This window comes from Durio zibethinus, chromosome 8 (genome assembly GCF_047325235.1).
Source record: "Durio zibethinus cultivar Kanyao isolate XHJ-2024 chromosome 8, ASM4732523v1, whole genome shotgun sequence".
Lineage (NCBI taxonomy): Eukaryota > Viridiplantae > Streptophyta > Magnoliopsida > Malvales > Malvaceae > Durio > Durio zibethinus.
This window is the reverse complement of record NC_143169.1, coordinates 974,851-1,002,025: the sequence shown is the minus strand read 5'-3', so window position 1 is coordinate 1,002,025 and position 27,175 is coordinate 974,851. Positions and strand designations below refer to the sequence as shown.

Below are 27,175 nucleotides of genomic sequence, written 5' to 3'. Positions count from 1 at the left end.
ATCATAAATTTTAAAATTAATAAAAAAATTACTTTTAATATTTTAATTTTAGAAAAAAAGTAAAATTTTATGAGGTTATAATTAAATATTTTATTTCTTGATATTACGGAAAATGATAAAAAAATTATCAGATCTAATCAATATATAAAAGTTATAACTCTTTAAAATTATATAAATAATATTACTAAATATTACATAAATTTGTTAAAATGCTACTAAATCACTATTGCCACGTCCTTGACCTCATGCGAGAATTTAAGAACTGATAGAAAATGGTGTTGGAAGAATTAGAACCAACTTGAAGTTGAAAATTTTTTAGATGAGCATTGCATGCTTATGAATAAAAAGATAATATAAATAATACTATTGAACACTAAATAATTTTGTTAAAATCTAATATATTAATTGAAGAAACTTATTGTGAAAAGTAAATGGAGAAACTTTTGTAATGAGTTCAATTTAATTAAAAATATTATAAAATTTTAATAATCAATAAAAATATTTATTAAAAAGGATAAATTTTAAATTTATAAAAAAAATTATATTTAATATTTAATATTTAATTTAATTAGGATCTCATAAGATGTTATTTTTTTAATATGAAAATATTAAAAATAAATTTTATTAATTTTTAAATTTATGATTTTTTAATAATAATTTTTTATTATACTTATTTATAAATAATTTGAATAAATTTTTTGTTTTTTTATTTTTCATAAAATTTTAATTTTTGCACTCTCATAAATGTATTTTCAAAAAGTGTTATGAGTTCTCAAAAATATATTTTCAAAAAATATTATAATTTTTAAAAAATATATTTTTGAGATATGCTACGAGTTTTTGAAAATAAATTTTTAAAAATTATAAATTTTGTGAGATAAATATTTTAATAATTTTACTTACAAATTTTTTTTTTTTTAAATTGAAGTGTATAAAATAAAATTGTAGATGCATTTGAGAATTTCCAGATATTTAAGTTGACTTTATTGACCTAAAAAAAATGAATATTTATCTCATTTTGACCCTTCTTAAATATTTTTTTTTCCCTTTCTTTTTGTGTTGTGGCTGAGTTAAGCAAATTGCAAAAAAAAAAAAAAAAAAGGAAAAAAAGGCCATTCTATGTCAGCGATTTTCATTCTGGTTTTCACCGGTTAATCAGCCACTGCCGCTCTACCCATTTTCATTGTCACCGGTTAACCCACTGTAGAAGACTCCACCGCAGCTTTCCCTCCCCCCTGAGCTGCAAACCCCAATCTTCTCTCTTTCGTTAAAGGTACGGTCGCAACCTCTCTGTTTGCTCTTGTTACTCTGTTTGATCGAATTGTTTCCTCTTCCCTCTATGTTTTCCCTCTGACTACCCTAACTCACCCGACATACTTTCAAAAAGCAACAAAAAAAAAAAAAACTCAAAGTCTGTTGTTTTCTTTCCCTTGCAATAGCACCAAACGCTTTCTTTTCCTGCCCTTGGGTGCGGATAGCCTTTTAGACTTTCACATCTGATGTTTTCCTTATAGTCTTTATTCTATTCATTTCATTGGTCCTCACCATTTGTTCTCCTTTATTCAATTTTCTTTTAATTATTGGATTCTCAATCCGATTTTTCTGATCTGAGCCGGCTCCTTGGTCATAATCCCTTTCTGGGTATTTCAGATTTTTCTTTCTACGGCTGATTTTGCCCTTCAATTATGATTTATCTTGCAATATAATTTTGTGCTGGTTTTACATAAGTTAGTAGCTTTTTTTCAGTATATTTCTCTGTTTTTTTATTTTAGCTGCTTGGTATTGTAGTGACTCTATATTATTGACTTTATTTCTGATGTGGAGTTTCCATCATTTCTGCTAAGAACCCTTTTTAATTCAATTTTGGAACCAAAAATCATTTTCTTTGTTCATTCTACATGTTACGGTTGGTGAAAATGTTCCTTACTTTTATCTGTTTCAAATGATCATCATACTTTTAATGTAATTTGTTTAGCTTGGACTTCATCATATATGGATATTGTGGCAATCTGATTCCTTCAATCACATGAATGCTTCAATCAATTATAAATGCAGATTTGATAATTTAGTTTCATCTCATAACCGACTGAGCATTTGACTTTCTCAACCTGTAAGTTGACAAGTTGGTTTTTTGGAATCTGCAACCTTCTCAGGCTTGCACATTAATATTAAGAATTTTGACTGCTTAATTTCCGTCCCAGTTCTAGCAAAACAAAACTTATGTGTCTTGAGTCCTTAATGCTTCTGTTCATGTTCCTCCTTTTATGTTAATTGTGATAAATTTGAAATTTATTGTGGTTTTCTCATGTCTCAAGTTGATATCCTTTTCCAATTCATGATGTAGATCTTGATGAAGTTTTGGTTGGTGTTTGCTTGAGAACATCAGATTCTGTAGAATTTGGTATATGTTCATTAGTATATTATGTTCTAATATGTGTTTAATTCTTGTGTAGTCTCTGTTTTATGCTTTCTTTAATGTTTCATTATCAGAAATTGAGTTCTTGGCTTATTTACTGCTATGAGACTGACATATGTTACCGTACTAAAATATTTGTTTTAAATAATTACAGCTCGTTTAGCAATAAGAAAGAAGATGCAATTGTTTATAGTGCTTATTTTGCAACTGGTGATAATGGATAGTGTTTTTTTTTTTTTTGCCAAAAGTGGAGAGTATGTTTTAATTGCTGTTGTTTGTTGCTGTGACAATAGTTGGTAGGAAACTTAGAAAGAGGTAGAATATCTTATTCTCATGAAACAATTTATAGGCATAATATTAGGTCAATTAACTTACATAAATGGTCTTTGAGAGTGATAGGCAGAGTGTGGATAGGAGAGCTTTTGTAAAATTGTGTCAGTTGCTAAAAACCCAAGGAAGATTGAATGAAATGGAAATATGAGAATAGAAGAAATGGTTATTAGCTTTCTTCACATTATTGCCCACCATATGAAAAATATCTTTTATTCTAGTCTTGAATAGCTGTTTCCATAGGCAATACAGCCTATTTGAAACCAAACAGCAAAATAAAGAAGAATGTAATTTCAAATATTATAGTAAGAAGAATCTAATTATATCAGCACATTGGCTTTTCAATATGAGATATATTTATTGCCTTCATGTTGTCCTTGTTCTCATTTTTGTTTTTGGAAATTTGACTTCTGTTTAGTGGAATTAGATTTTTGCCCTATGAGAATTAAATCACATAGCAGAGGACATGAGATGGACTGGCATGTGAATTAGATTCTGAATTAAATCAATGGTAGGCCATGAGACAGATGGAGGGTGGCAGTTTATTAATGTCTTAATTCCATACTTCCAGATCGTTTTGCATAGATAAGAATACGTGCTGCTGGTGAAATGAGCGGAAGCAGAAAACGCAGTTCTAAGTGGGATTCAAAAGAGGAAAGCCAACATTCTCTTGAAAATGTACGAGACAGTGCTTGCCCTGCGAAAGCCGGTGTGTCTTTTCATGATAGAGAATCAGAACATGGATCTTTCTCTCTGGAGGTTGGTAGGAATGGCAACAAGTGGTCTGTTGCTGGAGCCAGTGACGCGATGAAATCTAAGCGTGGACTGCCTTCAAGGGAATCTTTACATGGAAGCAGAGGTGGAGAAAACGATGATAAAATCAATGTTGACTGTGTAAAAAATTGGAAAACTACAGCCCAATTGGACGGGGATGAGACTTATAGCATGAAAATGTCACCTGGTCTAGATGATTGGAGGCAACAAAATCATCACCATTCTCCTAAAAGTGATTGGAGCAGATCTCGCAGGTTTGATTGTCTATTCTATGTATCCTTGATTGTTATTATCTTCTTTTTTATGGTGTTCTGGTTGTTAGTATAGCGTTGGTATAACATGTCACCATTAATATGGTGCCATGCCATATATATTATGTACTAATTCTTTGATGTTGCTAAGAAATTGAGAATCACGTAACTTATTGTTTCTTTTTAGGATAATGTCATGAATGACCCCTGAACTACAGTGAAATGTTCAATGTGGTACATGAATTTTAAAAGTTTCTAATATGTTACGTGAACTATTAATTCGTTAACTAATTTGGTATTTGGAGGGCTGTTTGTCTGCCATGTATCATCATTTGGAGCTAAAGATGTTAGGGGTGGGTACCACATTAATTAATATATTCGTAGTTCAGGTACCACATTAGATATTTTGAAAGTTTAGGTATCACATTGAACATTTCACTATAGTTCCAGGGCCATTCGTGACATTAACCCTTTCTTTTTTTACATTTTCATTTATGTTGAAAATGTTTCTCTACACTAAATATATTAAAGGTTTTCCCCAATTAGTTTGTGATTTTCTCTCTTGTTGGTTTACTTAAAATTTTATATTGTCACTGAGGCTACATCTTAGCTTAATTTGTTGAACACAATGCTTTTGAACTCTCGTAGTATTATGGTTTATGCTTATTTGCCTGGATGAAGGGTTCTGTTTTCTTATCTCTCTACTATTGTTTTTTAATTTGTTTCCTAATCTTAGTTTTACCCAGAGGAGCAGGAGTAGGAGTAGGAGCTGGAGCCGAAGTCGTAGTAGAAGCAGGAGCCGAAGTCCAGTTCGTGGCATCAGGCGGCAATCGGGATTCTCGGAGAGAACCAGAAACAGATCAGGAGTGTCAACTCAATTATGTAAAGATTTTATGGCTGGGAGATGCAGGAGAGGCAGTCATTGTCACTTTCTTCACCAAGATATTCAAAGTCGTGAGGATGGTTGGGATAATAGACAAAGGAGAGTTGGCGCTTCGAAATATATTCCTCGCAATGATTCTAAAGATTACCTTACTAGGAGTGGAAGATCTACTGATTTCTGTACTAATTATCTTAAAGGTAACTGTCGCAGAGGTGCATCATGTAGGTTTGCTCATGATGGTGCTTCTGATGGCTTCAGTAGAGGATCAGTAAGTAGGGAAAGGGAAAACAACAAGAGGAACAGAGTTAAAACTCCAGAGCAAGATGGTGAGCGTGAAGCTCAAAGAAGCAGTGATATTCCTTGCAAATACTTTGTTGCTGGAAATTGTCGTGATGGAAAATATTGTAGGTTTTCTCATCATGGTCAGGCACGTGCGGGTCCTGAAAGGTCACTTGGTGATAGGGGTGTATGGGGTCAAGGTTCTGTTAGTGTGGATAAGTTGCAGGATGGTGCAAAACTGAGAGGTGCAGATGCTTCATTCAGTGTTGAGAAATCTTGGAATGCTCCAAAACGGGGTGACGATAATGCATCAAATGAAGCTGAGAAACCCTTGGCTAGTCCAAAATGGAGTGATGTTGATGCTTCAGATGATGTGGACAACTCTTGGACTGGTTCAAAATGGAATGATAGAGGTGCCTACTCGGGGGATACAAAGTTGAGCAAGGACACAAATGGAAAAATGGCTGCCTCTGGATCAAGATTCTCTGGTTGGTCTATGGATGAGAGATGGCAGCATGACAATGATGTCAGTGGAAAGAACAGTGAGACTAATGTGCATTATAAAACAGTTGATATTGACAAGGATGAAGGAATTCCGAGGAGGATACAAAATTCTGGTGTTAATATGGGTGTCTCTGAACCAAAAGATTCTGAAGAGTTGCTTGGTGATATGGAAATGTCCCCTGAGTGGAATTACAGGATCCATTCATCTGTTAAAAAGGAACATTCTTATAGTTCAAAATCCGCTGCTGTGGACACATCTTTACCAGCTAATGAAAAGAACGTAACTGAAGAGGCCTCAGGTCAGGCATGCAATGGGCTTGCAGCGTTGCAGCCAATTTCAACTGAGAAATCTAACTTTCAACAGGACCACATGATGAGGGCCAGCAGTGCTGTAGCATTGCCATGTGACGGCAATGCGGTTAGCAGAAATGCTTCCATTTCACTCATTGATGTAAATTTTTCTACCAACGTACTGCCAATGACAAGCTTTGACCAGCCTGGGCCAAGTTCAAGTTCTTTACCTTATTCAAACTTGAATGCAGTTGGACAAAGTCAAGTGGCAATCCCTTCTAATGAAGTAAATATGAAAGCTACACAAAATAGCCTGCTGTTTCAAGAGGAGAAACCAAGCAACAAACTAAATATTCTGGATACAAATATATTACATGGTAATTCTGGATCCCAGACAACTCAGAACATGGTAAGCAATGAACAGCTCACCCAACTTACCAATCTTTCAGCCTCTCTAGCTCAATTATTTGGAAAGGGGCAAGTGACTTCTTTTTCGAACTGTGGAGGACCTGTTGAGCCAGATTCTGTGCCAACTGTACAGCCAGGTCAAGACATTACATTCCCGAAGCAATATGACCCTATATCTGATAGCATTGAGCCTGCTAAGAAGCAAGATACAAATACTAAGCCTTTGGGGTTTTCACTACATCCTGTTTGTCAGAAAAATACTGCAGATGGCAAACCGGAACTGTCAGCTAATAGGTTGTTACCATCATCTCTTGTGGGTGGCACAAATGATGGTGATTACCATAACGATCAAAGTTCCAAAAGTGAGCCTGGTTTTGATAGCCATAAGCCAAATCAGCTGGAGCCTGCTGCAAGTTCTGAGGTGACAAAGGAAAATGGAGGAGTTGAGGAAACCGAGAAAGCTGAAGAGGAGAATAAGAATGGTCTGTCAGAGAAAATAGATGCAGATGACAGGACTGATGAGGGCAAGAAGAGCAAGGATGGTAAGGGAATTCGTGCATTTAAATTTGCACTCGTTGAGTTTGTCAAGGATCTCCTTAAACCATCTTGGAAGGAAGGCCAAATTGGCAAAGAGGCTTACAAAAACATTGTGAAGAAAGTTGTTGACAAAGTTACTGCTACAATGCAAGGGACTAATATTCCTCAAACACCTGAAAAGATTGATCAATATCTGTCGTTTTCAAAACCAAAGCTTGGCAAACTTGTACAGGTGAGTGCAGCTTACTTTTAAATTTAATGGTTTAGAATTTTGGAGGGGAAAAGGAAAAGAGTGTTAGACCTTTCTTTTGTTGCCCTTTCCCGTTTTGCTCAGCATTTTATTTGTGGCCTTCATTTGTACCATCATCATTTGTACGTTTTATGTTATCACCCAATAACATGCTAATTGCTAGGGCTCTCAATGTGCTCTTGGTCACTTTACAACTCATAGAAAGATGTTGTTGTCATGTCCATGGTTGAAATTGATTGACAATTCCTTTCCATAATTTAATTATTTCTTTAACGTAGACTGTTTCATTTTATGCACAATATGCTGACCTCCTTACAATTTTTTGATTCCATTGCAGGCATATGTGGAAAAGTTTCAGAAAAGCTAAAAGAAACAAGGGATCCAACCATATCTTCTTGTTTTATTATTTTTACAGTTAAATATCAAGCTATCATATCTTTCTTTTTGTCCCCAGTTTTTATCTAGTTTCTCCAGCTTCTAGGAATGCTAACCTTTTCAGTTTATGTTTAGGTGTTTTATTCCTTGGAAGCAGAGTTAAGTAGTGAACTTTTAACTCCATGTAGATATTTTATTGTTTATGTATGAGATGTTTGAGTAATATGTACCTGTTGTGACGATTCTAAATCTAGTGTCTAAATCAGTGATTGGTTACTGAAATATTGAAATTTTTATTAGGACATGCCTGCATTGCCATGGTACCACTGCATATGGATCATGTGATTTCCTGCCAATGCCATTGCTTCTAACACAGTATGAAGAACATAATGATAATTGTCTATAGTTTTTAGTTTAGTTATTGGCTTAGGTGACAGATTTGCCAATAACAAAAGTTTTGTTCTGACAGATTTGTCAATAACAAAAGTTTTGTTCTTTAAATTTTTTTCTTTAATTCAAGAAGTATTTTTCAAGATCTCGTTTTCATTACTTTTGATTTCAAATCTTGTTCTTTACTTTCTTACTTTCGGCAAGTACTCTTTTATTTTACAAGTTTGATTCAAGCATTCCTACTCTACTACAATACAAGCTCTGGCTACTGTTCTTTGATGTTCTACAAGTTTAAGTCTTATGCAATCATTCTTTTCTACTCCAAGCATTAGGCAAGCTCACTCTCTTTTTGTTTTCAAGTTTGTGATTAATTTTTTTTTTTAGATCTAGTTTGTGGTTACTCTCTTTTACCTTTTAATTGACAGTTGGTGGAGTCAAGATCTAAGTTTACATTAATATTTTGTTTTCTTTATTTTGCAATCAACCCTGAATTTTTATTTGTTTAGATATAAGAGCTTAGGATTTCAATTTTGGTAATTGAGAGTTACACAACAATTACAATTTATAATCTCTTGGAAGAGGATATTGAAATATTTTTATTTTATTACTTGATCTGTGTATTTACAGGTTATACAAAAAAGAGTAATCAATTGAGTATACTGATCGTCTCCAACAGCTGCTATACCAGGTGTTAGACTTAGTCTCCAAGAGCTCAAGTTTAGCTCTGCTAGTAAGCATACTGGTAGAGATATAAGGGTCATAGAGAAGTTGTAAAAGAAAATAGCAACAATCTTTTCTGGATATATCTTCATCACTTGGGACTGTAAAGTGGTACAAAATTCAAGTTTAGTTTGACGTAAGATATTACAAAATTCATGGTGGAGCTTAGAAACATATTTTTTTACCTCAATAATATACCAAAATTTTGGTTAATTATTTGGTCAATTTAGTTTTCGAATCAAATTAATCGAAAATTATTTTTTTTAAAATTATTTTCAAAAATCAAATTAATTTAATTTGATGTTGATCGATTAATTAAATTAAATTAATTCAGTTGGTTAATTCGATTAAAATCAAAATTTGAACCTTCATACAGTCAACACACTTCAACTAACATAACTGTCATGCAAGTTTGTCAACCTGTAGACATTTATCTTTGTGACACTTGTAAGAAAAAAAATACATGAATTGTATTTTATCAAATGTTTAGGGTAATAAAGGAAGGTAACAATAAAAAGCAAGCTACTAAATGCATCCCAAATTTTGTTCTTTACACCCCGTTTTTTAAAAATATTTTTAAATTAAAATTATTTAATTATCTTTTTCACAAATTTTTTGATATTTATATCTGATAAGTTTTAAAACTTACTAGATATGAATTTTTATAAAGTTATAAAACTTTTGGAAAATCCGTTTTTGTGAGTAAAAAAAGGTCATAAACTTTTTTAAAGAAAATTACAAAAAAGTGATTTTGTTAAAGATTTTTATTAATTGATGTAATGAAAAATAATTATTATTAAAAAAATCATAGATTTTAAACTTAATAAAAAAAAGAAGTTAATTTTATTATTTTAACATTAGAGAAAAAATATAATTTTATGAGGCCTTAATTAAATATTTCATCTCTTGATGTTACGAGAGATAATGAAAGAAATATCAGGTCTAATTAATATCTGAGAGCTAAAATTCATTGAAATTGTATAAGTAATACTATTGAATAATACATAATTTTGTCAAAACCTAAATGTTAACTTGAGAAATTTATCATGACAAGTAGATAGAAGGATTTCTCCAAAGAGTTCAATTTAGTTAAAACTATTATAAAACTTTAATAATCGATATCCAGAAAATAAATTATAAAAAAAGTAATAAATTTTAAATTTATAAAAAAATTATATTTACTATTTTATCCTTAGCTTATTTAGGATCTAATAAAATTTTATTTTTTCTCTAAGGTAAAAATAACAAAATTAACTTTTTTAATTAATTTTAAAATTTATGATTTTTTTCAATAATAATTTTTTTCATTACACCTAATAAAAATTTTTAATAAATTTTTCTTTTTTGTAATTTTCTTAAAGTTTTATATCTAAATTTTTGAATATTCATATCTAATAAGTTATATAATTTTTAAAAATCCACTTTTAAAAATAATAATTAAGTAATTTTACTTAAAAATAAATTTTTAAAAAAGTATGAATAGCAAAAATAGGAGTACATTTAGAAACTACAAAAAAGAAAAAGAGGATGCTTGAAATATTAGGATTGAGAGTGTATTTACTTAATATAAAGAAGATTGGGACTCACAAAAGTTGAAATGTAAAAAAAAAAGAGAAAGAGCAAAAGGACAAAACAATTGAAATTGAGAAACTTTGAAAGTGTACAAATATAAAAAGATTGAGAATAGGAAAAAGAAGAAATGGGAAGAAAAAATATAAGAGTGATTGAGAGCCCAAAAAATTAAAATATGCAAAGTTTCAGAAAAAATAAAGCCATGAGCCAGGGAAATAGCAGAACAAAAGAAGAGATGGGAAGTTGTATAGAGATAAGTTTTTTAATTTTCATTTTTAAATCAATTTTATCTTTTTTTCAAGTGATTGATTTTTCCCTTAAATGTTTTGCATTAATTTCATACTGATTGCTTCTTTTTTCTTTAATTTTTTAGTTTGATTGTAGGTAAAGAATTTGTCTTTGTTAAATAAAAGCACAAATTGATTATTAAAGGTAGTGAAAATAGATCACTATATGTTGTTTAAATATATATATATATATATATTTTAAATTTTCTTTTATTTATCAAGTTCATGTGATTGTGTATAAAATTCATCATGACTCTTTTATTTTCAAATTTTTAGGTTTATTTTTTGTTTCATTTACTTCATTGAATATTTTAAATGTAAAAGGAAATAAAGGTAAGCATTTCCTTTTATATTTTCCTAATTGGTTATTTTTCTTTCTAAAATAAATTTAATTCTCAATCTCTTATTTTTTAAGGAAATGTAGTTATGAATAAAAAAGGAAAAAGGAAGAAAATCATGAAAAAAAAAATGGGAGTGGAGGTTGATTGATCTAGATGTAGAAAATATGTAGAAAATGGATGGAAAAGAGAAAAAAAAAGAAAATTAGAGGGAAAATTAAAAAAAAAATGAAAGAGTGAAATCATGAAAGCATAAAAGAGAAAAGTGTGACTTTAGATAAGGAAAAAAAGCTCACAATTAAAAAGAGAGGAAGAGAGTGTGAGATAGAATTTGAAAAAATTATTGCTAGAATAAAGGCCTTCTAACAATGAAAGGGAGAGAAAAGAAGTTGAAAATGTATGGTTTTATTTATTTAAATTATTATTTAACTATATTTTTTTATTCCATATTATTTCTTTTGATTTGATGAAAATATTTAAAGATTATTAAATTACTAGATTAGGTTTTTGTGACTTATGAAGAAATTTATCATTATTGCCTTAATAGATTACATAGATAAAGATAAGGCTTGATTTATTTGTGTAAGAGGTGGCTATTGAAAAAAAAAAAAAAAGATAAGCATTAGGGTCGGAGTTAAAAGAGGTAGGCAAGGGCCATTGGCCCTTCAAAATTTTTTCTCCTTTGATATACAATGATTAATCCCACCTAATTACTACTTTGATCTTCTATTTTCTTTTAAAAATATTGTTTGACCTTTCTTTTATCAATTTCCTACCTTCGTTTTCAATAAACATAAAGCTTTTTCTCATTCTTCAAATTTGTCAATTATCTTTTTGTTCATAAACTCTATTTCATTTTCTATTTTTCTTTTATTTCTTATATGCTTTTGGCTAATATTTTGATATTTATGTATGATTTTTCTCAGATATATATATATATATATATGAAAATGAGCTTGAATTAGGATTATTTTAAAAAAATTTTACTAGTATTTTTTCGTAAAACAAGAAAAAAAAAGAGTAAGAAGCAAAAGGTAGAAGTGAGACCTAATAGGTAGAGAACAGAGGAAAACAAATAAGTAGAATCTCTTTCTTACTTAACTTCACTTTCTTCCCATTTTTTTTAGTAAGTAATTTCTTTTTTTCCTTATTTTTTTATTAAGTTAAATGATGCAATTTTTTGTTGTTGTTTTTTTTTTATTTTTTTCTTAGGTTTGTTGATTTAGGTTTAGGTGATGGAAGATTTTGTTTTGTGCCTTTCATATTGGAAACTATTGCTTCCTTTAAACCTTTACACTAAGTACTAAAAACTTACTAACTTAACTTTCTCTCATTCTCATGCCCAAGTTTAGTTTATTTGATTATTAATTTTTCATTTTTAATGATAATATTTAGATAGCTACAAGCAAAATATGTCTACTTTTAAATTAAATTTGATTTCTTTATATATTTACTTGATTTCACTTTTAATGTTTATAAAAGAGTTCATGTATTAATAACACCAAAAAGCCATGTTTTCAATCTTTTGCATAATTGATACTTATAATTTTTACATTTTATTTTGTCAGAATGTTATACATTTTTAATTGAGTTATTTGAAAAGATAAATCTATGAAAATTTGCATAAATATGCATTATCTAAATTATTTGCATGATTTGCTCACTAGAAAATAGCCTTAGTTCTTAGTGTAAGAAACATGTCACATGTTATAAGTGTTACTTTTATTTAAGATGCATTAATATGATGTAGAATTTGCTTTAGTAGCTTGAATAAGGTTTATTACATGGTATTTAGGTAAAAGAACATCTTTAAGCATTATATATATATATATATATATATAGATTTGTGAAGAATCAACTTTGGGAGCCAAAATATATACTAAGTCAAAGTTTTGTTTGTACAAAAAAAACTTGGTAGCCAACATATTCTTACATTTGATCCATTGAACTAGATTTTCTAAATGCATTTTTATTGTGGGCCATAACAAAACATTACTAAGTTTGCAATCATGTTTTTCTACTCAATTTCTTTAACAACTCACTTTCTTTAATTAAGGCATTAGTTGTGGTAATGGGGATGAAATCTGCTTGAAAGCATTGTAGGATTCGACTATAAAGAATAAAAGCTTTGGTGTAGGTAACATTGATTGGTACAAAATTAAATTTTAAGTATACAAAACTAACGTAAACTTGATTATGTGTATGTATGTAATGAATATGTTATTAATCAACGAAAGGAACTTTATGAGCTGGTAAAAACCAATTAAAATTTTATTAATATTCAAAATTGAGAAGTAATAGCTTCTAATTGCTTGGTAACCAATAATAACTTGAATTGAAGTATAATTTATATTTTTTTTCTACAAATTGCCTATTTAGCTAACATAGCAAATAATTATTTAAATAAAGTTTTGTTTGTTTTGAAGAAAAACACTTGATAATTATTTGAGGATTACATATTATCATTTTGTGAGGACCACTATAGCATATAATTGTAACTATATCTAAGAAAGAAGAAAGAACAAAGAGTAAGCCCTATAATTTGATATCTCTTTGAAAGCCAACAACAAAACTATTTTGTTTTTTTTTTTTTTTTCTATCTATATAATAATCGTCATATAATAGTTATTTTCATATGAGATATATATAGTAGTATATTAAATTAATATTTTAAATTTTTTTAAACCTATAATAATTTAATCTTAGAAGCATATTATTGATAATTGAATATTTTAAACTTGGGTGTTTGCTTTGGTCCAAATAAGATGATTCAAGATTTTTGTTTATACATACACTTATTAGAAAATGCTCCTCATCTCATATGTTATTTACATAGAAGGTTAATGCATTTTATGTTAATTGTTGCATTTTTTTATGTATATGGAGACAAAACTAAAACCCAAATCTAAGGCTTTTTATTTTTATATACTTTCTTTCTTTTCTTTTTCGTGTTGTCCGACATTTTAACTTATATTAATAATTGATAGTATCATATATTGTTTAAAAGATTTTCACTTATTATTTGATAAATGAAATAGTATTATATTAATAGTGAACTATGAAGTTTATTGAAAGTAAAATGATGTGTTTTGGCTAGCTACAAGTATGCATATTGATAACTAATTATTTTAGATATTCTTTCAATCTTACATTATATTTTACATAAAATCCTTAATTGTTATGATTGTTTGACATTAGTATTTTTATCTTTATCATTATAAAAGTTTATCGACATACACATAGAATATTGATGATTTTGATATTTTTATTTAAACTATTCTCAAAATTTATTGCCTTAGACATAGAATATTGGTGTTTTGCTTTTTGTTATGTTTTATTTATTAATTATATTTGCAATTTTTATATGAATTTTATACACTTTTTAATTATAATTTCATTATGACAAATAAAATTCAATTGAGTTAAATACTATAACTATTTTAGTGTTGAAGTTTTTATTTTGAAAAAAACAATAATATTGTGCAGTTGAAATCACATTGGTATAGCAAATTTAAAGTAGATTGTCTTTATTTGATCAATAATAAATTTTTAAATAAGCATATTTTAAACTTTTTTCCATAAAATTAAACACACCTGCATTCATTTTTTTTAGTTAATTCCGATAAGTTTTATATGATTAAGAATTAAAATGTTTTGTGTTCATTTAAACATGGCAAATGTTTTAAAAGATTATGCATAATTTGTCAACTTAATTTTGTTATTACTTTTTTTGTCCATGATTTAATCTAATGAAAATGAACTTGACTTGACTTATAGTTTGGTTTTTATTTATCTATTTTTAATATTTAGACAAATAAATAATCCATGATTTCATATTTTGAATAAACACTATGTGATTCCAATGACAGATTTTTCGAGTGTTAAAAGTTCAAATGTCTCATTGGAAATGAATCTAATGTTAATGAGAATTGTTGTCTAGCTTTAAGTTAGAGATTGTTAGCAAATTATGTTTCCACTCCTCAATCACCAATAGTCACTTGGTTGATTATTCGTTTACTTTTATCTTTCCATATTAATACTTTAAATTGTTTTTTGCATAATAGTTATATAGGTAAAGGCCAAAATTTTCTATAGAAATGTTTGAATTAGTTTTATTGTAATTATATTTACTACTATTTTTTATATTTTTATTTTGATTATAGGTCATTGAAAAGCTTTTTCACACTATGTAACATCTAATATGCATATATTTTTATATGTAGGTTACTCTTTGGTTAACACATATACTCCTTAAAACTCTATAAAAGGTAAAGATTGATATTTCATTTTTTGTTTTTAATATTTTATTGTTTTTACATATATAAATTCACTTACATATACATGTTTAGATTATGATTAATTAATGTTTTTTTGTAAGTTACATCAATGTAACTATTAAGTTATATAAATCAATTAGTTTTCATAATTGAATATATTTAGTGTTTCATTACATTTAAATTTTGAGTCTAAATTTATATTTATTATTATGTAGTATACATAATCATGAATCAACATTTACATGATTCTAATTGTATATAAATTTCATTATTAGAGTGAGTTTGGTTCGAAAAAAATTAAATTTTCTCATGAAATCTTAATTTTTGAAATGTGATTCTTACATTTGATTTACAGTATTTGATTTTTGAGGATATTTTAAAATTTTTAATAGTGATTAAATATCTTAAAATTAACTCTTCCTGTAATTTTTTAAGATTCTAGGAGAAAAATGGATTTTGTTCCACATTTGACGTTAATAATAAATTTTTTTCAATTTATTTTATCTTTAAAAATTAATGTAATTATATGATAAATAAAATCCCATTCTAACACAAAAATGAGCATTCATAGACAAATGATTTGGCAAAAGTACAATTTTAGTTACTTGATTGGACACTTGGCACTTAAAATAATAGGTAGTATATTACGTATAATAAAAATAATATTTTTAATGAATCAAACATAGTAAATAATTGTAATTTTAGTTTTTTGATTTTTTTTATTTTAAAAAGTATTATTTTTTTTATATATGAAACATAATAGATCAATTAAAATAATAATAAAATAAAATAAATATTTTTATATTAACAATGTTTCTTATATTGAAAAGTAATAACTGATATAATATTATAAAATAATATTTATGATATTTTTAACTACATTTTTTATATCAAAAACACAATATTTAATAACAAAAATCACATTTTTAACATAAAAAACATAATTTAATTATATATATATATTTTTTGTCAAAGATTACATTTATATTTATAAAATTGAAGTCTTTAACAATATTATAAACATGTACAAATATATATTATAGTAAAACGTTTTTATTATATAATTTGAGATTTAATAAATCAAATAAAAATTTATAACATTTTCAGGGTAGTAAGAATTATCTCATATTAGAAATTCATATTTTTTCGAAATTACTTTTTTTTTTTAATTTAAAATTTCACAAATTAAATGCTTCATTATGAATCTTATTACTTATAAATAAATGCACTTAATATTTAATATATTTATTAAATAATATAAATATTCATAAATCAAATTCACATATTAAAAAAATAATACCCACAGCAATGTGTGAGAAATTATCTATTTATATATAATAATATGAGCAATTCATCTCAGAGCACCATCGCAGAACAGTCTCTAAGCTCATGTAATTTACAAAGAAAATTTTCCCGCCGAAAAAATTAGAATTTTTTCTTGAAGTTGCCGAGAAAATTAAAAATTTGCCTTGGGGTTTCTAAGAAAATTAAAGTTCTAATGATTCTAAATTGAAAAAATAATCCAAAATTAATTTTAAAAAATTACAAAAACAAGAAAATGGAATATTTTTCTAATTTTTTTATTTTTATTTTTTTTCCATAAATGAAGGGTTTTCTTTGAAAAGTGAGAAATTGGAATATTTTTCAAATTGCATATTTTTAAAAATAGCATTTTGTGATATGAATGAATTATTATTTTCAATTACTTCATGTAATTTTTCAATAATCATTTATCATTATATTTCATTAGTCGTTGATCAAGCTGTTGTGTATGGATATTAACTACCATTTGAACTTGCAATGATATTTAAGTGCTGTTGAAATCTTAAGGAGGCTGGGGCTGGACTTGTTCGGTAGTTGAGCTTTCGGCCTGCGTTGAGTTCGTCACTTGCAAAATGAGGCACCAAAAGATTTTCGATGATTTCCCATCAAGACTTATTCAAGTTCTTCAATCTCGAAAGTTGGTTCAAAATTTTTAAAAAATTTAGATGAAAAATTAAAATTTGTTAAATAAATTTTGATATAAATATTAGATTTATTTAAAATTTGAATTAAATTTTAGATTAAAAGATTAAAATGTAAACCCAATCCAATTTAAATAAAATATATAATTAAATATTATAATTATATAAGTATATGCATACAAAAATTGTTATTTTTATATATTATTTTTTAAAAAAATATTTTAAAATTTTTTTATTATATAAATTATGTTTAATAGATGAGTTTAGGATTTTTTTTTTTAATTTAGATCAAATTTAAAAATATTTTGAGACCCAAAATATTAGATTGAGTCGAGCTTGAATAAACATATAAATTATTAATATTAATTATAAATTCAGACCAAACTTGATCCGATCCGACTCATAAACATATATTTTTATCGTATTTAAATCGCTCTTTTAAATATTAAATATTAAAATTTTAATTTATATTTAAATAAATTTTTATATTTTAATTTGTATTTAAATAAATTTTCAATCTTAAGTTTATAATAATTAAATAAATAAAATTTTAACATAAATCAATTTTTTATTTGAAATAAAAATTTATTTAGATATAAATCAAATAATAAAAATTTATTTAAATAAATAAAAGCATATATATTTATTTTAAAAGTGGAATTATTCAATAATATTTTTAGTGATTTAGCTTTTTTTTTTTTATGACAATATCTAATTGCAATAAAAAAATTAATGTAAAGTCCACCCATCACTTATAACTACGAGCTTGATACAAGAGTTTAAGTCCATTGGACAAAAGAAACAAAGATAGAATTTTAAAACTTAATTCAATTGAATTATATACTTATTTTTAAAAAATAACATTCACATTTAAAATTTAAATTTTAAATACTTACAAATTTTTTTTCTTATCTTTAAATTCTGATCTTATTAATAAATAAATAAATAAAAGATGAAAAAACAGAAAATAAGGAAACTATAAAAAAACAGTATTTATTATTTTGATTTTTTTTCTCCTCTATCTTTTCTTTTCTGTTTTTTTTAGATGTTTTCTTTAACAAATTTCTAACCTTGAATAATTTTGAAAAAATAACAAAATATAAATTTTTTTATTGATTTATCTTTAAAAATGGGCAAGTACCAGCTTCTGCCAAGCATAGGCATAGCATTATTCCAAACATAAGCACAGAAAAAAAAGAAAAAAAAAAAGGACAAACGTTTCATGGCAGAGTAGTTTCGCCTTCCCTCGCTGCAACTTCATAGAGGTCAACAAGGTTTCATAATAAAAGCTAAAATTTTAGAATAAATATGGTTGGTAGAGAGCACAACACTGACTTCCAAAATTTTTACTCTTCAATTCTGTTTTTTTTTTTTTAAATAATTTCTCCTCCATATTATAGCTCCAGTTGAAATGTAGAATTATTAATTTGCCCTGAAAAAAGAAAGGAAGATGTTAAAAAGAAGACTTCCATTGAGGAATAAATAAACCATTATATTCCCTAAAACTCATAGTTAGTATTAAGCAAGTAGCAAAAAAGGCTTATTCCATTTCTAATTTTAACAAATAGATTTCAACTACGATCACTGGATATCCCCTCCCTTCGAAAAGAAATCATCATTCTGCTATATTTACGAATTCTGGAAGGGCAAGGGTTAGTTTCTTACCATCATTTCCAACCTTAAACACTATATATAGTTTACAAAAGAAAGCTTTATTCTTAATATTTACCGTGTGTGGTAGGAAAGAAGGAAAATGGAGGGATGGGAAAAAGGTTATGAAAAAAATATGAGAGGACATTGTATCTGGTATGAAGGATGGAAAATCCAGAGGAAGAAAGAGGCTGGAGGTAAAATTGAAAATAAAACTGTTAATTCAACTTGAATGAGTGTCTTTCACTTTTGGAAGGATTGGATTATGAGTGAAAGGAAAGGTGCAAATCCATCCAAGTTGAATGAATGTCTTCCACTTTTGGAAGGATCGAATTATGAGGGAAAGGAAAGGTGCAAATCCATCCATTTTCCTTCCCTCCTACCATACAGAAGCAGATAGAAAAAACAAAGTAGTTTTTCCTTCTTTCCCCTTTCTCTGACACTAACAAGTGTTGAAGGGATGAATAGAACTCAACAAGGCTGATACTTGTTCAAATTAATTCAGCACAAATCATTGCTTTAAATGCAGAATTTCCCACCAGCAACATCCATATATTTTGTTGCTGGGTGGAGAATACTTTGCCCTCTCACCCTCACTTTTTATCTTCTCTTAAAGACAAATTAGGAACAAGGAAGAGAAGATGCACATAGAAAAAGGCGTGCAGTACCACTTATGTACACTGCATCTTAGAATACCTCATTCTTTGGAGAGCATTTCACCTACAATTCTCTTTATTACAATTTTACAATTACCCAATTACACTAAAGAATTATGTAAGGATCTACAACTTAAAAGTGTGAGTTCTACATAATAGAAAACTGAATTATAATTGATTAATTGTACTATAATAATTGTAGTTGATATGCTCCCCATTCTTTGAGCTTAAAAACTTCCTAAAATCTTTAAGAAAAAAATGCAAGGGTGACACCCAAATCCAAAAGCAACCAAAGGATGCCAACAAAGGGTCTCTCAAATAAGAGAAGCAAAGAAATTACACAATGTAATTTATTGCAGGAAAAATATAACAGTGAAATTCACCTGCCAAGGTATGAATCGTCTTCAGTACTGATAATTATTTCTTCACCTATTTCAAGATAAGGAGGTACCTGAAGAAGTTGCAATTAGGTAAAGAACACAATATTTTCAAATTAACTAAAAAAATGATATTACAGCACCATAGAATCCATAAGAACAAACGCCAAGAAAGCTTGTAACTAGATGCCCTATAACAATGATTACAAGCAAATTCAACAAATCAGCAATAATATCTTCTTAGCATATCGTCCATGTGGTGGAAGGTGTAAATATGCTAGTTGAGGGATTAAGTTATCTAGGAGCTTTTTAAAAAAAAAAAAATTCACAGTTTTGATTTTAATCTTTATGTATGTCTAGGCTATTTTAGATTATTTAGGTTTTTTATAGCATTTTACTTCTTTTCCGAGGCTTAGGGTTTTATGTTTATGTTAGGTTTTTTTGCATTTTGTTAAGGTTTTGAGTTTAGTTGTAAATACCTATGCTATTTTAGTTACAATTAGCAGTAAAACCAACTTCACTTCACATGACCATGCATCAACTGCCACCATCATCTTGACATGTCAGCACCAGGTGTAAGTGCCACATCATCAAGCCACATCAGAACCATTTTTTTTTTCAGATTCTTCTTTGCTAATTTCAAAGTCCTTAATCCATTTTTGAGGTCCATTTTAAAATATTTAGCCTCTAAAGATCACACTTTAAGTCAGTTTATGGAACCTTTAGTTTGAGGTGAACATGGTTACTTTGAAGCAAATTGAAAGTTTGGAAAATGATATTTATGAAGCTACTTTGCACTTACAAGAGTTGATTGCTTTGAGAGATAGAAATGGCTTTGAAATATTCATCATTCAGCCTTTTATGAATACCCTAATTTCACAGTAAGAGAATACTTAAAAATTAGAGATTACAACAAGTGTATGATGTATTGATGGCAGTAAAGGATGAATTTGGAAAAGTATGTGGTCAATTGGAACAATTTCGAAAATCTTTTGATTCTTTTTGAAGTTCATTTTCTCAAGCATTTTTCTCCTGTGTGTTTGAGAAGAAAGTTCCTGTGGCAATTACTATCATACATGTTAAAATTGAAATTGAGGAAAAACATGTTGAAGACATTACAGTTGTCAACACATGCCTTTTTTTTTTTAAGGCCAAAAAGAACTATCCTTTTGAAGAGGGATTACGAGATGAGTGGGACACAACAGTTAGAATCTGATGAATTAATGCAACATGATTTACTTCAAATTGAAAATGTGGAGAATGAGAATGTTGAATCTACATATTATTCATATATACTAAAGTAAGGTCCAGTGACACTGTTATGGCAGCAGTGTCACCCTATCACATGGGCACTGTTACTAAAACAATGCCCACTTATGGTTTTTTTTTAATCTTTTCTGTTTTGACTTTATTTTCAAGCAACTAACTTTACTTTTATTTTTCTTTTCATTTCCTTTCTTCAACTTCATTCTTTTTAAGTTTTTGTTTTTGTTTTTAGTTTTTTTTTTTTTCCAATCAACTCTTTTTGGGTTTGTAATTTGGGTTTTTGAGCTAGGGATACCTTACCTTGAAAATTGCTTTATGGAGGTAGTTAACTTTACTGGTTGTTCACTTTGTGGAGGTTGTAATATTTGGCAAGGATTGTCAAGGTAGTGGGTGTAGATTCAGAGGACCAAACCACTATCAATGGCTAGTATTGTCCACTTCTCTCAACCATCTCTTATTTAGTGAACTCTTTCCTTGTTCTTTTACTTTAATTCTTCAAGTTTCATTTGGTTTAAGCTTCAAAGTTTAAAAATTTTTTATAAGTGTTATTCATCCCTACTCTAGCAATTGCCACTTGGGACCAACAACAACAAATAGATTTATGTTTTCATGTATCACAAAGATGAGATAGAAAAATTATTAGCATGCACCATGCTACAAGAGTTTTGTCCTCTAAAGTTTCACAAAACAAAATTATAAGCCACCAACTCCCACTTCACTAGCAATTTCACTATCCTGAATACATAAAAATCTACATGCACAAGGAAGTAAAACTCCTAAGAGTACAATTTTATAAAAGATTCAAATGCATAGAAAACAATTTCATGTTTGACTTACTTGAACAGTAAGGCCATTGTCCAGCAAAGCTCTTTTATACCTGCACCAAGGAGAAGTAAAAAGACAATCTTAAAGTCCAAAGATCTAGAAGAGATCTAGCAAGTGGAATTCTTTGACTAAGCATGTTGCCATTATTTAACAAAATTTGTTATGATTTCAACATGCAGAGACATAACATTTTGAATTACCATAAGCAATCATCTACTAATTTCTTAACATGAAGTAAAATGAGGGGAAAAACCAAATGAAAAAGAAAAAGATGATTAACAACATTATCATACTCAAGCTTAAAATATCCATGAATGAGTCTAATGCTGCAATTTTAAAATGCAAATGCCTTTAGGGTTGAGAAACAAAAAGTAACGTATTTTGATATCGGCGCCATTGAGAGAAAGAGAGAGAGATTGTTAGTGATGTTGTTGAAAAGGAATTGCAGAAATCTACTATGACAACTGAAAAGTCAGAGAGAAACAACATGGATAGGGAGAGATAGTGTGAATGCATTTCACTAAGAAGGGACATTTGGTTGGTTTCTAAAACATTTTTGAGGCAAATGAATTTTAAGCTTTTAAAATCCTAAAAGAATTTTGCCCAAATTCAAATATATTTTCTTGAAATCATTCCTAAATTATGAATTTTGGGTTTTATGCCTCATTTCAATTAAACACATATATTCATCCTAAATACAATGTTGCCGAATGGCTGAAATAGTAAGTCATGCTTCTTCAATGAGTCCTGAAACAATGAACAGGTAAAAAGAACACATCACACCCAAAAAAGAATATCAAGAAAAGTATACATTTTACTAAAACTTTAAGCCAAGACCTATCCATATCCTTTAAAACCAACATTTTTAAGGTCTACACATTGCGAACTTTTTTTGTTTGATTGTGGCAACCAGTTTCACAACACAAGCACATTGGAGGCACCCACATCCATCATACAAGTAACATATGCACAAATTGTTTTTCCTTTTTTAACAAATGAACACCCATTGGAATCTAAGGCTACACAAAGGGTGGCAGCCCTCTTCCATTTCACAAATCCCACCCCTGCCACCCCAAGATTCAAACTAGACATTTCCAAGTTGCAGCATGAGGTTCTAAACACTGGGGTGTTCCCATGGAGATACATACAAAAATTGGTACTCCATGTTTCACCAAATCAAAAAAATAAAGGAACTCATGTGTCCAAAGATCCAAAGTTCCAAACTATAATCATTGTTGACTTTCCAACTAATACAAGTTCCATATAGACTGCAAAAACAACTTGAGCAAAAAAATTTTAAGTCGAGGAAACACAAGGCTCATATAAATATATTTTCACATTACACGCAAGTGAAATTTATTTTCACTAGTCCTTTATAATGCATGTTGACAAGACAACCATGAAGTTATAGCTAGTGTTATTGTTTGGATATTTAGTGTAATCTTTTCAGCAGCATATAAACTACATATCTATTATGTCTATAATAACTGGAACATGTTCAGGCCAAAATTTAATCAAGCGTTTTCAGAGGATATTTGAAGACATAAACAGGTTAAAAATGACAGACATCAATATAGTTAGAGGATATAAAGAGCATTCACACAACAGAAAACATACCGAGGGGTGGCTGAAGCCCCCTTCATTGGAGGTTGTGTTTCCTTAATAATACATGTCACACGTTTTGGAACTGATGCAGCCAAAGGTCTTCCATCATATAACTGTAGTCTAACTTTCATCTCCTCTGTTATAAATGACATAATATTTAGCAAGACAATACAAGTGCAATCTTGAAAGGTAACAATCATGGAGCATGAATCAAAATTTCAATAAAACAAAATGTTACCCATCAACAGTAGAAAGAACGAAAGAAATCCACAATCATATTTAAAGAAAAAGAAGGAAAATAAAAAACATTTAAGGACGCCAGAGCTCAAGGCTTTAATCAAGTCACTGAAACTGATGGAGCATGCTGGCAGTACCTCCAAAGTGTTTAGGAGGCGTGCTAAGACTGGTTCTAATGCCAAAGCCGTAATTTGGCCCATACGGCCATACAAAGTGACGAGAAGCTAAGTTGGGAGTTTGAGTAGGCTTTATAATTTTTTTTTTCTGTAGATTTTATTAGTTGTTTTTGAGTACATAGATTTATTTTCTTTAATTTAAAGTCATTGGTACATATTTCATTTTTCTCTGTTAAGTGTCAATCATATTTTCATAACTTTTGGGGTTGCTGAAAATTTCAGCTTTTGACTAGGCTATGTGTTTGTGTTTCCCTTATCTTATTCCATTTGTTTTGAGTTAAGCTTCTTGTTTTTATTTGTCATTTCAGTATTTGTTAAAATCCTAATTGGAACAGGAGTTATATTTCTTTTAGCATTAGGGACACCAGGAGTCTATATAAATCAATTATCAATGTATTCTTTCTTTCAAGATATAGCTTAATATCAGAAAATTTCCAGTATTATTCCTTTGTGATTGTGAGATGCAATCAGTCTTAGGTGCGTCTCTTAAGATCCCACATCTGAAGCTTAAGGATCCTTTGCTTTTTCTCTTTCTCTCATTTCAATTTTTCATGTCTTCCTCAAGTATTCAAATCTGAAAAAAGCCATGAAAGCTAACCTCCTAGCTATCCTACATTCAAAACATAGTTCAAAGCATAGTTAACATGCACAATGGTAAGAAGACAAAGTGATATATCAACAATAAAGATATGTATGAGACTAATAGTTGCTTACAATTTTTCAATAAAACCATATAAATACATACAAGCAAAATAATGTTACTGCATTATCCATTTATTATAAATAACTGCAAAATTATTCTCTCCAAATGATTGCCTTTCCTAAGAAGAGAAGATAGGCTCCCACTATGTCATAAAACCTTCAAGTATATGTAGGTATAATTTGACAAAAGCCACTTCCAATAAAAACAACTGCCCCATGGCTCTGAACTAGAAATGGAATTCACTAGTAGATGACAGCTGGAAAAAGAGGTTAAAAAGTGATAGATCAGGATGCATGTTTTAATGGCACTGTAACAGAGATGGTGGTAGGGAGCACCATAGTGTGGCTAAAGTGACAGGAAGATCTAATAAAAGGGTTGGTAATGATGGTGAAAATGACAGTGATAGGGGGAACCACCTGCAGTGCGGGGTTAACTAGTGGCTCTAGTAATGGCAATGAAATAACAGAAAACAGATGTGCTAGCTATAGAAGATGAATTAAAATAACTTCCAGCAGACCAAGTACACAACCATTATACAAACCAGTCTTAGTTTGATCAACCTTTTAGGTATGCAGCAGATTTGCCAAATAAGTCCAATGGTACTTGCAGTTGGTCATATGTCTCAGGCCTGAAATACAAAAGAAAGAGAACTCATTGATTTTGTAGCAGAAATTTTCCTTCGCTTTAAATGCAAAATATTATCAAGTCTTCAAAAAGGATGGTGAAGCAAATTAAACTCACTCAATCAGAAATGCTGAATTCTTTTCGGTGTACAAACAAGTGTAAGACTTCTCCTCAACAAATACTCCTGCAACAAATAATAGAGATTAATCTAACCCAGACAAAGTGATGACCTTAACTGATACCAAATATTCAAACTATATGCAATACCATAACCACAGCCCACAGATCCTTAAACTTAAGAAACTGGGTAGAGAATTCAATAAGTTAAGATGCATACTTTCAACAGGCTCCTCAGTGCCGAACCGTAAACTTACTTTGTTTCCATTGTCAACATCCCGAAGCTCCATCTGCAATTTTTGGAGGAAAAAGAAAATGAGAGATTAAACATTATGAATCCTTAGAAAATAAACTAAGCAAAACTTTTACACTAAAAGAAAAAGTTCACCAAAAATACATTTTTCACAAATTTATTTTCGAGATATTATTCATTGGCCCTCTTAATTGTTGTTGAACTTCAGCAATTTTCTACCACTTTCTCCCTTCATTACATGAATTTTATCGCTATTTTAGGGTAACGGTGCACTATGAAAATAAGTTAAAGAAAAATCTAACATTCTAAAAGGTACCCAACAACAGAATAAATCATATGATCACATAAGCAAACCTGCATCAATGCGCCTCCTCTACCTCGCTGCTTATGCTCTGATTCTACAATCTACAAACGAGTTATACAAACAAACGTTATACTACAGCATCACAAGTAGCCTAAAAATAATCTTTAAGCAACAACCAAGGATTGGCCTAGCCATTATAACCCCTCTCTAAGAGAGATTAGGTCCAAGCTTCGAATCCCCTCTCCCCTCTTGGACTTCCACATATGTAAAAAAAAAAAAAAATCTTTAAGTGCAAATAAGTACCTGGTAGACACGGCCTGAGGCATTCGGAGATTAAAAGCAGCATAAGTTAGCACTTGGCAGGTAGTATATTGCTTCATATTCGTGGAAAAACAAAAAAGTAAAAATAAATCTGGTTTATGACGTTAAAAGCTAACCTGATTTTTCAATTACATTCCCAGGCCTTAGCTGCAGCAACAATTTAGGAGCAATCACAATTCACAAAAAAAAAAAAAAAACTTGTTAATCAACAAAATCAAAACAAAAAACAAAAATGTATCCAAATTTCCCTTTCCGTCCGGTAAGAAATAAGAAATTAAAAAAAAACTACTAAAAAAATTTAAATTAGTAAAAGAATCTACTGGTAAGTGAAAATCATGAAGGGGAAATGAATAGAAAATATGAAGCAATAGTGGGGAAATAAGTTTGAGGAGTGAAGATGGAGATTCAATTCTAGTTTATGAAAAAGTAAAAGATTACATGGATGGCATTGACTTTGACGCCACGATGCTGAGAGGCGGACCATGGAGAGGTAAGAAGAGACAGAGAGTGATTGAATTTGAAGAGAGTGGATAGAGATGAAGATAGTCGCTTCCCATGTTGAACACCCTTCATCGTAGCCCCTGCCGCTGCTTGCGTTATTTTGCTAGAGGACTGAATATTATTACTAAGGTAAAATGCCTCAATAGTCACTTAACGATTTGCGTCTTTTTAAAATGATCATTAATATATATATATATATATATATATATATTTATTATGAAGATTAACGTTAGAATTAATATATTTTTTAAAGCTACTATAATGATAAACAGTAACATTGTTTGATCTGATATTACAAAAATTTAACATTTAATGATAAGGCACATAAAATAATCTATATGGCATTCACGTAAGCTAAAATAGCCAATATGACATAACTAAAATTTCACATAAGCTAAACTCTTTTTTTTTTTGTTATAGAGTTAGATTAGTCAAATTTTATTATTTTTTTCTCTCATCTTTCATCATATTATTATTTCCCTTTTCATTACTGTCACTAATTTTGTTTATTTCCCTCTTGATTTAGAGTTTTTCAATTGTTGAGTTTAAGATAAAAAATAAAAAAGTTCATGATTCCTCTGTGTTATTGCCAATTGATTTGAGAACCTTTTGGTCAAGTGACAATCTTAAAATGAGGTTTTTGGGTTGTAAGAATTATAAGTATTTCTCTTGATGTTGTTTCTTCGATTGATATAATCCATAAATTAGTCATTA

General features: G+C 29.1%; 2 protein-coding genes across 8 annotated transcripts; one reads left to right on the top strand and one right to left on the bottom strand.

Moving 5' to 3' along the window:
• The first annotated feature begins 1,058 nt into the window (after positions 1-1,058).
• On the top strand, positions 1,059-8,621 carry LOC111278871 (zinc finger CCCH domain-containing protein 38-like). Of its 7 annotated transcripts, none has more exons than XM_022865578.2 (5): positions 1,059-1,273; positions 3,318-3,774; positions 4,508-6,905; positions 7,261-7,337; positions 8,316-8,621. In XM_022865578.2, the coding sequence occupies exons 2-4, from the start codon at positions 3,356-3,358 to the stop codon at positions 7,288-7,290; spliced, it is 2,847 nt and encodes a 948-aa protein (XP_022721313.2). In that variant the 5' UTR covers positions 1,059-1,273; positions 3,318-3,355; the 3' UTR covers positions 7,291-7,337; positions 8,316-8,621. The 7 variants fall into 7 exon arrangements, with proteins under 7 accessions (XP_022721313.2, XP_089620598.1, XP_089620599.1 ...); XM_089764472.1 differs by having other exon boundaries at positions 3,174-3,774; XM_089764473.1 differs by lacking the exon at positions 8,316-8,621 and having other exon boundaries at positions 4,526-6,905; positions 7,261-7,580.
• Positions 8,622-17,936: 9,315 nt separating this feature from the next.
• On the bottom strand, positions 17,937-26,626 carry LOC111278870 (elongation factor P (EF-P) family protein). The gene is made up of 11 exons (XM_022865572.2): positions 26,399-26,626; positions 26,077-26,107; positions 25,943-25,956; positions 25,690-25,740; positions 25,303-25,372; positions 25,083-25,149; positions 24,902-24,969; positions 23,238-23,361; positions 21,633-21,672; positions 19,536-19,603; positions 17,937-18,278 (listed from the first exon to the last, which is right to left on the bottom strand). The coding sequence occupies exons 1-11, from the start codon at positions 26,531-26,533 to the stop codon at positions 18,269-18,271; spliced, it is 678 nt and encodes a 225-aa protein (XP_022721307.2). The 5' UTR covers positions 26,534-26,626; the 3' UTR covers positions 17,937-18,268.
• Between the last annotated feature and the right edge of the window lie 549 nt (positions 26,627-27,175).